This window comes from Cottoperca gobio, chromosome 12 (genome assembly GCF_900634415.1).
Source record: "Cottoperca gobio chromosome 12, fCotGob3.1, whole genome shotgun sequence".
In the NCBI taxonomy this organism is placed as follows: domain Eukaryota; kingdom Metazoa; phylum Chordata; class Actinopteri; order Perciformes; family Bovichtidae; genus Cottoperca; species Cottoperca gobio.
In genome coordinates this window covers 21,931,912-21,949,847 of record NC_041366.1, presented here as the reverse complement: position 1 = coordinate 21,949,847, position 17,936 = coordinate 21,931,912, and the positions used below count along the sequence as shown (strand labels likewise).

At 46.3% G+C, this 17,936-nt stretch overlaps 1 protein-coding gene across 1 annotated transcript; it reads right to left on the bottom strand.

Moving 5' to 3' along the window:
* Nucleotides 1-38: 38 nt before the first annotated feature.
* Nucleotides 39-17,924, bottom strand: dhx29 (DEAH (Asp-Glu-Ala-His) box polypeptide 29). The gene is made up of 28 exons (XM_029445258.1): nt 17,581-17,924; nt 16,833-16,906; nt 16,388-16,501; nt 16,172-16,301; nt 15,933-16,072; nt 15,673-15,810; nt 14,695-14,821; nt 14,464-14,613; nt 14,060-14,228; nt 13,739-13,859; nt 13,270-13,653; nt 12,820-13,086; nt 12,578-12,721; nt 12,098-12,274; nt 11,302-11,442; nt 11,046-11,190; nt 10,836-10,956; nt 3,221-3,305; nt 2,922-3,010; nt 2,550-2,678; nt 2,401-2,476; nt 1,766-1,990; nt 1,549-1,685; nt 1,242-1,332; nt 864-1,148; nt 661-792; nt 438-534; nt 39-284 (listed from the first exon to the last, which is right to left on the bottom strand). The coding sequence occupies exons 1-28, from the start codon at nt 17,750-17,752 to the stop codon at nt 238-240; spliced, it is 4,107 nt and encodes a 1,368-aa protein (XP_029301118.1). The 5' UTR covers nt 17,753-17,924; the 3' UTR covers nt 39-237.
* Between the last annotated feature and the right edge of the window lie 12 nt (nt 17,925-17,936).

Below are 17,936 nucleotides of genomic sequence, written 5' to 3'. Positions count from 1 at the left end.
GGCTTATACTTTGACCATCAACCACGACACAATAAAGGTTTCAATAGAAATGTGTACAGCTTTATTTCCACCACATTTGGCAACATCATTTTTCTTTGTAGTTTTTTGCATTTCATATGATACAGTCCTCCTCAACGTGAGTTCCCGGTAACCATCAGTTCATGTTTAAGACGCTCACATCTGTCTGCAGGCGTTCATCCTGAACACTTCCTGGTTCTTCAGTCTGATGGTCCGAGGTCACTCTGATCTGATCAGATCCAGAATCATCTGGATGGTCCTCTCGCCTGCAGCACACACACAGTCCATCACATCTTTTACCCTTTTTCTGCAGATAGATTTGCTTAAAAACTGTACATGTGATTTTATTTAGTGTGTTTTAGAAATTTAAATATCTGTAAACAGACACAAACTAAAATGTAAGATGGGGGGGGTTTTACCTTCAAGATTCATCCTCGGGTTCTCCAGCTTCTTCTCAAGCAGAGAGTCCATCAGCTTCCTCAGGTGTTTGAAGATCACACCGATCCGTACGGGCGCCTTTCAGGGGAACAACATGGATCGAGTTAAACACACCTGGAAGAAGATTTGTTCTGTTGGCCTTCAAAGTGCTGCTGCTACAGGGGGGGGGGGGGGGAGTGATGTGCAGCTCGGACAACCTCTGACCTGGAAGTGGATCCATCCGTCCAGCGTGATGAGCCGCTCTCGGTGCTGGATGTCGATGTCGCCTCCGAACAGCAGCAGGGGGAACGGAGGTATGAGAGTCGTGTCTCGCAGGTAGATCTTCGTGTATTTCACCTGCAGATAAACATTTATTAACACACGTGTGACTCACAGGTGAGCAGATGTTACACACTCTCCGCCCGTACCTTCTCCTGGTACAGCAGCCAGCCGTGCGTCTGCAGGTTGCGGTTCACAGACGAGGGGTGCACCTGAGCCTTGCCTTGGGGCGTCTCCACCGTGCAGACCACGCGCTCCAGCACGTCCACGGACGGGGTGCACAGCACGCGGGCCACGCTGTCGTAGAGCCCCGCCGCCAGCACCGCGTTCAGCACGGAGATCTGCTGCTTGGACAGCGACGCCGCCTGCAGCTTGGAGCGAGACGACCAGAAACCCACCTGCTCCATCATCTTCATCAGCTCGTGCTTCACACTCTGCATTCAAGGTGGAGTCAAACGTTAGAAGGAGCGAGATTATCGTGTGTGTGTGTGTGTGTGTGTGTGTGTGTGTGTGTGTGTGTGTGTTACCTCGATTGTAATGAGAGCTGTGCGGTTGAGGAAGTGTTTCCTGCAGTAGGACATTTCTGCTCTCTGTCCGTCGATCTGGGAGTTCTTCCACCTGATAATGTCCCAGGACACAAGAAATAGAGCTGCTTAACTGTGTGTGTGTGTGTGTGTGTGTGTGTGTGTGTGTGTGTGTGTGTGTGTGTGTGTGTGTGTGTGTAAACTATGTTAATACTGTGTAAATGTGTTGTGTTGTATTCCTCCAGGTGACATGTCCGTCTCCTGTGTTCCACTGAAGCAGACCCTACAGAGTGACGCTTCACGTGCTCACCCCAGGTAAGCGTTGTATATCGTCAGGTGATCCGAGTTGGTCAACGCCAGCGCGGCTTTGGCCAGGTTGGCTTCCTCCTTCCTGTTCATGGGGGTGGAGAAGGGAGACTTCTCGGAGATGGCTGCCGCGATGGTCGCCTGAAACGTATCTTATTAATGTAGAAGAGTAACATAATGAAGGAACATTAGTAATAACCGGGGGGGGGGGGGGGACGTACGATGGGCTCCAGGCAGCCGAGGATGGCTCCGTAGATGAGCATCTTGCCGATCTTCACGTTGACGGGCAGACTGGCCAGGTGGTGTCCCAGAGGGGTGAGGACGTGAGTGTCGGGGTGACAGGCGCCGATCTTCCTCAGCAGGTTGATGGCGTTACTGACCGACTGGGGCAGCGGAGCGTCCAGCGCCCGGCTCAGAAACTCCTCCGGGGAGCCGTACTGACATTTCTACCAGAGGGGACGAAGGACACATTTAGAGAGGTGTGTGTGTGTGTGTGTGTGTGTGTGTGTGTGTGTGTGTGCACTGGACCCGTCAGCTTCGTATTCTTTGTGCACATTTCTGACTATAAGCTCAAGAGACTTATTTTATTTTTTGTTTTATTTATTTATTTATTTAAGTTTAGTAATTTAGTGCAAAGGTTTTACAGTTACAAATATTCTCTCAAGACCGATTCCTCAGAAAGAGGAATTCAAACCCCATAAAGCTTTATTAGTCTGTCCCAGGCCACATTGAGGCTCAAACATAGAAAAGTTCAAGATGAACCTAAAGTTAGGTGCGACAGGACATGTTTCTGTTCTCTTCGCCTCCATCTTTTCTACTTATTTCTGTGTCGGTGCAGCTGAATATAGTTTAATACCATAATATGAAGGCAGAGCTCCTCCAGTGGGACCCGCAGTATCTCTGGAATGGCGTAATCCATGAAGGTGTCAAACCTGAGGTGGAGAGCAGAACAGATCAGCACTTCCTTTGTGTCTGACGGGAAGTTATTTGATTTCCGCTCCGTACCTGAACTTCGGGTAGAGCCTGAAGCAGAAGCCGCTGCGGACGCGTCCCGCTCGGCCCTGCCTCTGGAGGGCGCTGGCTTTGGAAACAAAGGTTTCCACCAGAGAACTCATCTGGCTGCTCTCGTGGTACCTGAACGTCACAGCAGCAGTTAAAGTTCACTTTCACATTACTGTGATTATTCCACCACTTTGGTGCAAACATCTTAAATGATTTTGTTACAGATATTCATTGTTCCCAGATAATGAATCCTAATGACGTCCTGCAGTGCCACCATGAGGCTTCCTTTAGTTAGTTGCTTCCTTAGCTCAATAGAAGATAATATAATATCAAAGAATGCAACTTTCTCTTCAGGAATAGTTCAAGAACACTTACTTATTTTCCTTCGTCTTTCCAGTGTCGATGACAAACACAACGTCGGGAATAGTGACGCCTGTCTCAGCGATGTTAGTGGACAAGACGATCTAAAGGAGACGCAGAGCAGCAGGAGGGATGTTCAGGAATCATTAATGCATTTGTTCAATTGCTATTTTATCTTCATGGAGCATCACAATTCTATTTATTTTTATAAAAACAAGCTAAATAATTATTTTAACTGTAAGATGGGTTGAACAGAAATAAAGCTATATACACTATATACACTCTTATTTAACATTACAGCACATCAGAAGTACCTTCCTCACTCCAGCAGGGGGCACTGTGAAGGCAGCAGCCTGGTCCTTAGACGAGAGCGTCGAGTGCAGAGCAACGACCTTGAACCTGAAGCAGTGAAGGACCAAGTAATCAGATACTTTAGTGACAGTACTAATACCACTCTGTGACAGTACTAATACCACTCTGTGACAGTACTAGTACTCTGTGACAGTACTAGTACCACTCTGTGACAGTACTAGTACTCTGTGACAGTACTAGTACCACTCTGTGACAGTACTAATACCACACTGTGACAGTACTAGTACCACACTGTGACAGTACTAGTACTCTGTGACAGTACTAGTACCACACTGTGACAGTACTAGTACCACTCTGTGACAGTACTAATACCACTCTGTGACAGTACTAGTACCACTCTGTGACAGTACTAGTACCACACTGTGACAGTACTAGTACCACTCTGTGACAGTACTAATACCACTCTGTGACAGTACTAATACCACTCTGTGACAGTACTAGTACCACTCTGTGACAGTACTAATACCACTCTGTGACAGTACTAGTACCACACTGTGACAGTACTAGTACCACTCTGTGACAGTACTAATACCACTCTGTGACAGTACCACACTGTGACAGTACTAGTACCACTCTGTGACAGTACTAATACCACACTGTGACAGTACTAATACCACACTGTGACAGTACTAGTACCACTCTGTGACAGTACTAATACCACTCTGTGACAGTACTAGTACCACACTGTGACAGTACTAGTACCACTCTGTGACAGTACTAATACCACTCTGTGACAGTACCACACTGTGACAGTACTAGTACCACTCTGTGACAGTACTAATACCACACTGTGACAGTACTAATACCACACTGTGACAGTACTAGTACTCTGTGACAGTACTAGTACCACACTGTGACAGTACTAGTACCACTCTGTGACAGTACTAGTACCACTCTGTGACAGTACTAGTACCACTCTGTGACAGTACTAATACCACTCTGTGACAGTACTAGTACCACTCTGTGACAGTACTAATACCACTCTGTGACAGTACTAGTACCACTCTGTGACAGTACTAATACCACTCTGTGACAGTACTAGTACCACACTGTGACAGTACTAGTACCACTCTGTGACAGTACTAATACCACTCTGTGACAGTACCACACTGTGACAGTACTAGTACCACTCTGTGACAGTACTAATACCACACTGTGACAGTACTAATACCACACTGTGACAGTACTAGTACCACTCTGTGACAGTACTAATACCACTCTGTGACAGTACTAGTACCACACTGTGACAGTACTAGTACCACTCTGTGACAGTACTAATACCACTCTGTGACAGTACCACACTGTGACAGTACTAGTACCACTCTGTGACAGTACTAATACCACACTGTGACAGTACTAATACCACACTGTGACAGTACTAGTACCACACTGTGACAGTACTAATACCACACTGTGACAGTACTAGTACCACACTGTGACAGTACTAGTACCACTCTGTGACAGTACTAATACCACTCTGTGACAGTACTAGTACCACTCTGTGACAGTACTAGTACCACACTGTGACAGTACTAGTACCACTCTGTGACAGTACTAATACCACTCTGTGACAGTACTAGTACCACTCTGTGACAGTACTAATACCACTCTGTGACAGTACTAGTACCACACTGTGACAGTACTAGTACCACTCTGTGACAGTACTAATACCACTCTGTGACAGTACCACACTGTGACAGTACTAGTACCACTCTGTGACAGTACTAATACCACACTGTGACAGTACTAATACCACACTGTGACAGTACTAGTACCACTCTGTGACAGTACTAATACCACTCTGTGACAGTACTAGTACCACACTGTGACAGTACTAGTACCACTCTGTGACAGTACTAATACCATTCTGTGACAGTACCACACTGTGACAGTACTAGTACCACTCTGTGACAGTACTAATACCACTCTGTGACAGTACTAGTACCACACTGTGACAGTACTAGTACCACTCTGTGACAGTACTAATACCACTCTGTGACAGTACCACACTGTGACAGTACTAGTACCACTCTGTGACAGTACTAGTACCACACTGTGACAGTACTAAACACTCTGTGACAGTACTAGTACCACACTGTGACAGTACTAATACCACTCTGTGACAGTACTAATACCACACTGTGACAGTACTAATACCACACTGTGACAGTACTAATACCACACTGTGACAGTACTAATACTACACTGTGACAGTACTAATACCACACTGTGACAGTACTAATACCACACTGTGACAGTACTAATACCACACTCTGACAGTACTAGTACCACACTGTGACAGTACTAGTACCACACTGTGACAGTACTAGTACCACACTGTGACAGTACTAATACCACACTGTGACAGTACTAGTACCACACTGTGACAGTACTAGTACCACACTGTGACAGTACTAATACCACACTGTGACAGTACTAATACCACTCTGTGACAGTACTAGTACCACTCTGTGACAGTACTAGTACCACATTGTGACAGTACTAATACCACTCTGTGACAGTACTAGTACCACTCTGTGACAGTACTAATACCACTCTGTGACAGTACTAGTACCACACTGTGACAGTACTAATACCACACTGTGACAGTACTAATACCACTCTGTGACAGTACTAATACTACTCTGTGACAGTACTAATACCACACTGTGACAGTACTAATACCACACTGTGACAGTACTAATACCACTCTGTGACAGTACTATTACCACACTGTGACAGTACTAATACCACACTGTGACAGTACTAATACCACACTGTGACAGTACTAGTACCACACTGTGACAGTACTAATACCACACTGTGACAGTACTAGTACCACACTCTGACAGTACTAGTACCACACCGTGACAGTACTAGTACCACACTGTGACAGTACTAGTACCACACTGTGACAGTACTAGTACCACACTGTGACAGTACTAATACCACTCTGTGACAGTACTAGTACCACTCTGTGACAGTACTAATACCACTCTTTACCACTCTGTGACAGTACTAGTACCACTCTTTACCACTCTGTGACAGTACTAGTACCACACTGTGACAGTACTAGTACCACACTGTGACAGTACTAGTACCACTCTGTGACAGTACTAGTACCACACTGTGACAGTACTAATACCACACTGTGACAGTACTAGTACCACTCTGTGACAGTACTAGTACCACACTGTGACAGTACTAGTACCACACTGACAGTACTAGTACCACTCTGTGACAGTACTAGTACCACACTGTGACAGTACTAGTACCACACTGTGACAGTACTAATACCACACTGTGACAGTACTAATACCACACTGTGACAGTACTAATACCACTCTGTGACAGTACTAGTACCACACTGTGACAGTACTAATACCACACTGTGACAGTACTAGTACCACTCTGTGACAGTACTAGTACCACTCTGTGACAGTACTAATACCACACTGTGACAGTACTAGTACCACTCTGTGACAGTACTAATACCACACTGTGACAGTACTAATACCACACTGTGACAGTACTAGTACTCTGTGACAGTACTAGTACCACACTGTGACAGTACTAGTACCACTCTGTGACAGTACTAGTACCACTCTGTGACAGTACTAGTACCACTCTGTGACAGTACTAATACCACTCTGTGACAGTACTAGTACCACTCTGTGACAGTACTAATACCACTCTGTGACAGTACTAGTACCACTCTGTGACAGTACTAATACCACTCTGTGACAGTACTAGTACCACACTGTGACAGTACTAGTACCACTCTGTGACAGTACTAATACCACTCTGTGACAGTACCACACTGTGACAGTACTAGTACCACTCTGTGACAGTACTAATACCACACTGTGACAGTACTAATACCACACTGTGACAGTACTAGTACCACTCTGTGACAGTACTAATACCACTCTGTGACAGTACTAGTACCACACTGTGACAGTACTAGTACCACTCTGTGACAGTACTAATACCACTCTGTGACAGTACCACACTGTGACAGTACTAGTACCACTCTGTGACAGTACTAATACCACACTGTGACAGTACTAATACCACACTGTGACAGTACTAGTACCACACTGTGACAGTACTAATACCACACTGTGACAGTACTAGTACCACACTGTGACAGTACTAGTACCACTCTGTGACAGTACTAATACCACTCTGTGACAGTACTAGTACCACTCTGTGACAGTACTAGTACCACACTGTGACAGTACTAGTACCACTCTGTGACAGTACTAATACCACTCTGTGACAGTACTAGTACCACTCTGTGACAGTACTAATACCACTCTGTGACAGTACTAGTACCACACTGTGACAGTACTAGTACCACTCTGTGACAGTACTAATACCACTCTGTGACAGTACCACACTGTGACAGTACTAGTACCACTCTGTGACAGTACTAATACCACACTGTGACAGTACTAATACCACACTGTGACAGTACTAGTACCACTCTGTGACAGTACTAATACCACTCTGTGACAGTACTAGTACCACACTGTGACAGTACTAGTACCACTCTGTGACAGTACTAATACCATTCTGTGACAGTACCACACTGTGACAGTACTAGTACCACTCTGTGACAGTACTAATACCACTCTGTGACAGTACTAGTACCACACTGTGACAGTACTAGTACCACTCTGTGACAGTACTAATACCACTCTGTGACAGTACCACACTGTGACAGTACTAGTACCACTCTGTGACAGTACTAGTACCACACTGTGACAGTACTAAACACTCTGTGACAGTACTAGTACCACACTGTGACAGTACTAATACCACTCTGTGACAGTACTAATACCACACTGTGACAGTACTAATACCACACTGTGACAGTACTAATACCACACTGTGACAGTACTAATACTACACTGTGACAGTACTAATACCACACTGTGACAGTACTAATACCACACTGTGACAGTACTAATACCACACTCTGACAGTACTAGTACCACACTGTGACAGTACTAGTACCACACTGTGACAGTACTAGTACCACACTGTGACAGTACTAATACCACACTGTGACAGTACTAGTACCACACTGTGACAGTACTAGTACCACACTGTGACAGTACTAATACCACACTGTGACAGTACTAATACCACTCTGTGACAGTACTAGTACCACTCTGTGACAGTACTAGTACCACATTGTGACAGTACTAATACCACTCTGTGACAGTACTAGTACCACTCTGTGACAGTACTAATACCACTCTGTGACAGTACTAGTACCACACTGTGACAGTACTAATACCACACTGTGACAGTACTAATACCACTCTGTGACAGTACTAATACTACTCTGTGACAGTACTAATACCACACTGTGACAGTACTAATACCACACTGTGACAGTACTAATACCACTCTGTGACAGTACTAATACCACACTGTGACAGTACTAATACCACACTGTGACAGTACTAATACCACACTGTGACAGTACTAGTACCACACTGTGACAGTACTAATACCACACTGTGACAGTACTAGTACCACACTCTGACAGTACTAGTACCACACCGTGACAGTACTAGTACCACACTGTGACAGTACTAGTACCACACTGTGACAGTACTAGTACCACACTGTGACAGTACTAATACCACTCTGTGACAGTACTAGTACCACTCTGTGACAGTACTAATACCACTCTTTACCACTCTGTGACAGTACTAGTACCACTCTTTACCACTCTGTGACAGTACTAGTACCACACTGTGACAGTACTAGTACCACACTGTGACAGTACTAGTACCACTCTGTGACAGTACTAGTACCACACTGTGACAGTACTAATACCACACTGTGACAGTACTAGTACCACTCTGTGACAGTACTAGTACCACACTGTGACAGTACTAGTACCACACTGACAGTACTAGTACCACTCTGTGACAGTACTAGTACCACACTGTGACAGTACTAGTACCACACTGTGACAGTACTAATACCACACTGTGACAGTACTAATACCACACTGTGACAGTACTAATACCACTCTGTGACAGTACTAGTACCACACTGTGACAGTACTAATACCACACTGTGACAGTACTAGTACCACTCTGTGACAGTACTAGTACCACTCTGTGACAGTACTAATACCACACTGTGACAGTACTAGTACCACTCTGTGACAGTACTAATACCACACTGTGACAGTACTAGTACCACACTGTGACAGTACTAGTACCACTCTTTACCACTCTGTGACAGTACTAGTACCACACTGTGACAGTACTAGTACCACTCTTTACCACTCTGTGACAGTACTAATACCACACTGTGACAGTACTAATACCACACTGTGACAGTACTAATACCACACTGTGACAGTACTAGTACCACTCTGTGACAGTACTAGTACCACTCTTTACCACTCTGTGACAGTACTAGTACCACACTGTGACAGTACTAATACCACACTGTGACAGTACTAATACCACACTGTGACAGTACTAGTACCACTCTTTACCACTCTGTGACAGTACTAATACCACACTGTGACAGTACTAATACCACACTGTGACAGTACTAATACCACACTGTGACAGTACTAGTACCACTCTGTGACAGTACTAGTACCACTCTTTACCACTCTGTGACAGTACTAGTACCACACTGTGACAGTACTAATACCACACTGTGACAGTACTAATACCACACTGTGACAGTACTAGTACCACTCTGTGACAGTACTAATACCACACTGTGACAGTGCTAGTACCACACTGTGACAGTACTAGTACCACTCTTTACCACTCTGTGACAGTACTAGTACCACACTGTGACAGTACTAATACCACACTGTGACAGTACTAGTACCACTCTGTGACAGTACTAATACCACACTGTGACAGTACTAGTACCACACTGTGACAGTACTAGTACCACTCTGTGACAGTACTAATACCACACTGTGACAGTGCTAGTACCACACTGTGACAGTACTAGTACCACTCTTTACCACTCTGTGACAGTACTAGTACCACACTGTGACAGTACTAGTACCACTCTTTACCACTCTGTGACAGTACTAATACCACACTGTGACAGTACTAGTACCACTCTGTGACAGTACTAGTACCACTCTTTACCACTCTGTGACAGTACTAGTACCACACTGTGACAGTACTAGTACCACACTGTGACAGTACTAGTACCACTCTTTACCACTCTGTGACAGTACTAGTACCACACTGTGACAGTACTAGTACCACTCTTTACCACTCTGTGACAGTACTAGTACCACACTGTGACAGTACTAGTACCACACTATGACAGTACTAGTACCACTCTTTACCACTCTGTGACAGTACTAGTACCACACTGTGACAGTACTAGTACTACTCTGTGACAAAGTACAAACCTCATTATTATTACTGACATTAATATTATTAATATAATTACTGATACATGTGTTGGTGCAGAACCATCATGAGGATGTGCTGAGTATTGCAGAGTATATATTATATTATTATATTGCAGAGTGTGTTTCACCTGTTTTTGTCCCTGAACCTCTTGTCGGAGGTCAGCAGGTCGAACAGCTGCTGGATGTGAGCCAGACCCGGGAGGAACACGAGCACGGCTCCGTCCATCTCCGCAAACTGTGGAGATTTGTCTGGCAGAGCAAAGAACACTGACATTCAACACACAAGGCCCCTAAACATGTATAATATGTACGCTGTATAGGGTGACGAGGCGTCGTACCCAGATAGGCGATGAGGTCCACCAGTAAGTCCATGTTGATCTTGTTCGGGTTCATGTACTGCAGCACCTGCCGGGTTCTGCTGCTGAAGTGGTCCAGATCTGGACCCAGGTCCCAGCCGGAGGAGGAGTCTCTTAATATCACCTCCTGGAAGCACACAGCAGGTTACACACTTACACACACACACACACACACACACACACACACACACACACACACACACACACACACACACACACACACACAGAGCAACATTACCTGGTGCTGGGATGTTTTGCCACCTTTCTGTGAGAAAGAGATGCTGACTTCCTCCTCGTCTTCAAGGATTTTCTGGCTGTACTCCGAGTCCTTTTCCAGGACGTACCCGGTCTGCTCCACTATGTCTTCTAAGTGGGACACCTGGAGACACAACCACAGGACGTTAAACGTGTCCCGCTTCCTCTGCGTGTCCTGCTCATTTCTCTTCAGGCTCTTGGTTGAAATGTCACGTACGGACGACTAAAGCTGCCATTACAATAAATACTTTATACATCATTTAATAATAAATAAATGTAGAAATAAAAACCTCAATTATCAACTTTATGTGCAGGTTGTTTTAAAATAAATCATGAATATATCAAAAGTATTTCTTTATTTGACAAATTACTTCTTTTTAAGAATCAGAAATATTTGAGGGGGGGGGGGGGGGGTCTGTTACAGTGGCTCCATTTTAGAATAATAACAAAATTAAATAAGAATATATATAATAATAGAGAAGTTAAAATGTAGAAATATGTAAAGTTATGTATATTACAATATATTTATTGTATTCTTCTGTTTTAATTATTTCTGAGATAATTAGAAAGAATAATTAAATTAAGAATAATCGTCATAATAATAAATAAATACATTTTATTTATCAAATCATTTTCACAATAACCTGCACATTGATTTTAAATCTTTCTTTATTATTTTATTTCTTTATTGAATCATTTATTTATTATAATGGCAGCGTTAGTCCTCCACAGCTCCACTGAGACAAACAGAAGGTCTGATTCTCTAAAGCTCCTCTTACCTCCACTGGGAACGTCCGGCCGGGGATGCTGATCACGGGGCAGCGGTTGAAGTAGTTGGAGAACTTGTTACAGTCGACGGTGGCGCTCATGAGGATCAGCTGCAGGTCGGATCTCCTCATCACAACGTCCTTCAGGATGGTCAACAGGAAGTCAGACTGGACACTGCGCTCGTGCACCTGAGAGGGAAGAACAGAGTGTTTAATGTCTGAGAAGAACGTAGCTGCACATGAAGACGTTGTGGAGAACTGTGGACTCAATCCACTTGAGTCTTCTTCCTGTGTGTGTGTGTGTGTGTGTGTGTGTGTGTGTGTGTGTGTGTGTGTGTGTGTGTGTTTATGAGGCAAAAAGAGGGAAAAATTGACAACTAGCACAAATTAAACTGCAATCGATGGTTGATGTAACATGACACCCGTGCACACGACGGCGGAGAGGACACGTATGATATGGATTCACACAGTTGGACGAGGAGCGGTCACTACCTCGTCCACGATGATGTGCGTCAGGGAGCTGAGGTGTCTGTCATGCTGCAGCTTCCTCAGCAGGACTCCAGTGGTGCAGTACAGCAGGCGGGTCCACTCCCCGGACTGGTTCTCCATCCGGATCTGGTATCCACACAGCGACGACTGAAACAGAATTCCTTAATCATTAAAGCAGCCGTGCGTCCCATCTGCCTACAGTTTGCACAATGCTTCATATTAAGGCCATTAAGGTGCATCTTCACCCTGGATCCCGCTCCCTCCTCGCAGCCCATCTCCTCGCTGACTCTGCAGGCCAGGCTCATGGCAGAGATCCTGCGGGGCTGCGTCACCACGATGTTGCAGGGCCTCGCCGCTTTTCCGCCGCACAGCAGCTCCTCCAACAGGAACTGAGGGATCTGCGTACTCTTTCCACTTCCTGTCTCGCCGGCCACCACCACCACAGGGTGGCGCTGCAGAGCCTCCAGGACGCGATGCCGGTGTTTGAAGACAGGAAGCTGCTCTCGCTCTGCCTTGAAGGGTCAAACACTGGGGTTCAGTTTATCTTTAACACGTGTGTAACTGTGTGCATCACATGTGCAGCTCCTGTAAGACGTCTGTCATTCACTGTGCAGCAGGAACACAGACGTCACAATGTCAAACACACAGCATGAAGTCCTGCTCAGGTATGATCAGGACTGAAGCTGGTTGGTTACCTTCAGTCTGTGGGCCAGTGACGACTTCCTCAGCTTCATTAAAAGCTCTCTGGAGGCCTCCAGCGCTGCTTCCCTCCGGCCTCTTCTCTCACTCTTGTCCTCCACTTCTTCTCCTCCCTCCCCGATATCAAGGCCGGCCAGGTTCTCCCACGACTCCTCCGGCTCTTCATCGCCTGCACTGCCCAGACCCAGCTGGCCTTGGGATCCAGACTCCTGCTCTTGGTCCTGGTTCTGCTGCTGTTTGAGTTTGGTCAGCAGCCGGGAGATGAACTGGTCTCGGGGTTTGTTGGCTGCAGTGCGGCTCTCTTCCTGCTGCTGCTGCTCGCTGTCTCTCCACTCCAGCCACACGTCTCTGTAGGTCGGAGGCAGCAGCTGGTGCACCGACTGAGAGCGAGAGGATTAAAGTGTGATGACAGAGTGAATCAGGGTGAAACACAGAGTGTGAGGAGACGCTCTGCACGGGCATTACCTGTCCCTTAACCAGGTTGTAGAGGGCCAGCGTGGCGGCCAGATGCTGAGCCTGCATGCTGTCCTCCGTCACGATCTTGGGACAAACTTCCAGAACATCTTCTGTCCTCTGAACGCGCACCCTGAGGGGTTCCAACACGTGAGAGCGGAACATAAACAACAAGGTGGAAGAATCTCCAACAGTCGTATTCAGTTATTCTATTCTTCAATCGATGGAGAAGTACGAATACAACACTTCACACACATACACACACACACACACACACACACACACTCACTCACTCACTCACTCACACACACACACACACACACACACACTCACTTGGACCTCCAGTATTTCCCAGCAGGGACCTTGTGGAAGGCGGGCGGTGGACTCTTGGGGAGGTTCTTTCGGACCCAGTCGATGAGGAACTGTTTGGGGGACTTCCCCGTCCAGCTGCGAGCTGTGTAGTCAAAGTTGCGAATGTCCTTTGGCTCGTTCTTCTTCTCAACTGGAACCAGAGGAAACGTGACAGAATGATCAGCACCGTTTGTATTTGAAAGTTTGAAAGACTTTATTCCACAGCTCATATTAATAAGTGTATCGTCCCCTTCTGCAAAATGTGCAAGAGGTCCTGAAGCAACAACACGGTGCAGCCGGCTCCACAGAAGGTCCCACAGAAGGTCCCACAGAAGGTCCCACAGAAGGTCCCACATCAGTATCGACAGGTCTTAAACGATGCGAACCTTTCTCTGCAGGAGCGGCCTTCTCTGCGTGTTCGAACAGGCTGAAGCTCACGTCCTCGCTGACTGGAAGAATCTTATTTTCCTTCTGAGGCACGTCCACCACCTTCAGAGCTGCATTGAACATGGGGTGGGGCTCCAGCTGCTTCATCTCTAGAAACAGGAAGTACATTTGTTCTGCACGAGTCAAAGACAAGGTTCAACGTGTGCACGTGTGAGTTCTCGCACACTCACCTTGCTGTATGATGCGTATCCTGTCCTGTGCCATCCTCTGGCCCGCCTTGTCTCCTTTCGTCTTGGCAACAGCCGCCACATCTTTTGCGTCATACAGTTGAGCAGTAAGGACCAGATACCTGTCGTTCTACACAGCAGGACAATCACAGTCAGTACACTGTGAGAAACAACATGTCTCTTTCTGCCTGAGGGAGATGATGAAGAGACGATGATGAAGTTCACGGATTAACACTTTATATCTCGAGATATCGGATCTGAGACGAACTCTCTGTCAACAACTGGAGGTAGAGGTCGTCCACCGGCCGGAGGGTCGGGGGTTCGATTCCCGGCCCTCCGGCCGACATGTGTCCAAGATACTGAACCTGATACTGTGTGAGTGTGTGAGAGAGTGAGTGTGTGTGAGTGTCTGTGTGTGAGTGTGTGTGAGAGAGTGAGTGTCTGTGTGTGAGAGTGTGTGTGTGTGTGTGAGTGTGTGAGAGAGTGTGTGTGAGTGTCTGTGTGAGAGTGTCTGTGTGTGAGTGTGTGTGAGAGAGTGAGTGTCTGTGTGTGAGTGTGTGTCTGTGTGTGTGAGAGTGTGTGAGTGTGTGTGTGAGTGTGTGAGTGTGAGAGTGTGTGTGTGAGAGTGTGTGTGTGTGTGAGAGTGTGTGTGTGTGTGAGTGTGTGTGAGTGTGTGTGTGTGAGTGTGTGTGAGTGTGTGTGTGTGAGTGTGTGTGAGTGTGTGAGTGTGTGAGTGTGTGTGAGTGTGTGTGAGTGAGTGTGTGTGAGTGAGTGTGTGTGAGTGTGTGAGTGTGTGTGAGTGTGTGTGAGTGTGTGTCACTCAGAACGTTTGTTGTTAAACGTTCTGAGTGAAAAGCTTGAAATGAAAAGAAGCAGCAGGAAGTTTTAAGTTCTGCATCAGACAGAAGCTCCTCTAACGCTCAGCAGCAAAGTGAAGAAGCATATTGTCCCAACTATTAAAGAAACTTTATTTTGACTTACTGGATCAAACTTTTCATCCAGCTCAGGATTGCGTGTCTTCTTCCCTTTCTCCTCCTCCTCTTCCTCCTCGTCGCTGCTCTTCTCCGCGTACCTTAAGATCCAATCCTTCATGCTCGCAGCTTCATCCTTCTCTGGGGTCTGGCAAACACAAGGTTCAGGTGAGGTTGAGAGAGCATCCGTCCATCCCACGACACACACACACACGCACACACACACACACGCACACACACACACACACACACACACACACACACACACACCTTGGGGGTCTCTTTGCGGCTGTCGCTGGGGGCTTTGGGGCTCGGCGCTGCAGCTTCCTGCTGAGCAGCGGGCTGGAACTTGGGCCTGCTCTTCTGACTCTCCTCCTGCATCTGCTGCGTGAAACCTTCCGGCAGCTCATCTGGGAGACACACAATAAACCAAGTGGGAGTTTTAAGAAGCTTCGCGACCTCGCGACCTCGAGAGCTCGACGGTGACGACGTGTGAAGCTCTCCGTTACCGTCTTTCAGGTTGAGACAGAGCCAGTCGAGGGCGGAGTGGAGATCCCCTCCGTACAGCACGCTGCTCTTCATCGCCTCCTCGATGTGTTCTCTCTTAAAGTTGAACTTCTGCAGCGCTGTGTACAAGTCCTGCAAACACAAACGAGACACGAGTCCAACACTCTGTCTGCGTGTTACGTGTAATAACGCGTCGGAGTCGGAGGGATGATCTTTACCAGCAGCTTCTTGTTGGTGAGTCGGCCCGACACCGGCCCTTTGTCCCCGTTCTCCTCTCGGAAGTCATTGATCAGCTTGATGATCTTCTTCTCCAGGTCGGCCTGGATCACAACCTGAGAGAGTCAAACCCTGTTTAGCACCAATGTGATGAACACGCAGGTAATGGACTCTGAGTGCAGTTTGAAGATCCACTGAAAGTAATCAAGCAGTGCGCTAACAGGTCATTTGAAGGGCGTTTGAAAGCAACGCTGTCCTCATTGTTTTATATTCATATAGTGTAAGTGTTAATTAGATGGTAATATACATTATGACATATAATAAGCTTGTATTGATCACTATAAGAGGTTTCCACTGTACATGTTCAGTATATTAATATGTTACAAGCTCGTCAGCAGCAGGTTGAATAAATAATACACTTAAATACACAGTGAACGAACGGCTTACTTTAAGAATGGACTTGTCTGTGACTCCACCTGTGTCCACCTGAGCTGTGTTGGCAAGACTGTAGGTCTTCGGAGCTGGAGGGAAAAAATAAAATAGACAAACCGGGGCGCAGATGAGGCTGTACCTTGCAATTGTGAGATGAACTGTGTGTTATTAAAGTACAGGCAACTGTCCCTCACAAGTTACCAGAGAGCAAAGTCTGTTTACCCATCTGACAGCAGCAAGGTGTCATGGCACCACATGGAGGATGCAAGACAGGTGCATCTGTGTCACCTGAAAGCTTTTGGTATTTTCACTTAACAAATAATGAATATATTGACTATGAGGCACTGCAGTGAGGTCCCGTGTGCACACGATGTTCCAGTGAAATATGCATTAATATGTCACAGAAATGTTGTCATGAGTTCCACAATCCAGGTTTAAAACAGAGATCAGAACTGTTTTAACTCCCTCTCCTGAGCCAGAGCCTCGGTTTAAAGACCATCCTGTACAGACTACTACTACTAAATGTATTTCTTATAACTCCCTATTTGTATTGCATTGTTTTTGTGGATGATGATAAAAAACTAAACGTTGTGCACCTATATTGTAAATGCAACACCTTGTACATCTAAACATAACGTGTATTATTATTATTATTAGGTTAAATACAATATCAGGCTATAACACAAGCATGATTCAGGGTTGAACACCTATTAGCTCAGCCTGAAAGAGGACCATTTCATCAACACCATCCAGGTTATATCACCTTTGGACTTGTTCTCTTTGGCAGCTTTAGTCGGCTTGGTGCTGGCTGCCTTCTTCGGATCCTCGGCCGCGCAGTTACCCGCAGCAGCAGCATCAGTCCTGCCCGCCGCTGCCGCCGCTGCCGGGGCCGCCGGGGCCGCCGGAGCCGCCGCTTTCTTCTTCTTCCCACCCATGAGGTCCCCAAAACACTGCCTGTCTGCTGCTCCTCTATTCGGCTACGTGATGCCAAGTCATCGGCAAAGCCCTGAAATGTTGTGATTATGAATAAAGAGAAAGAAAACAACGCTAATTTGTATTTCTCTCCGTGTTCATGTCTGGTACCTTTTGGACAACCCAGCTGCCGTACCGGAAGTAGTA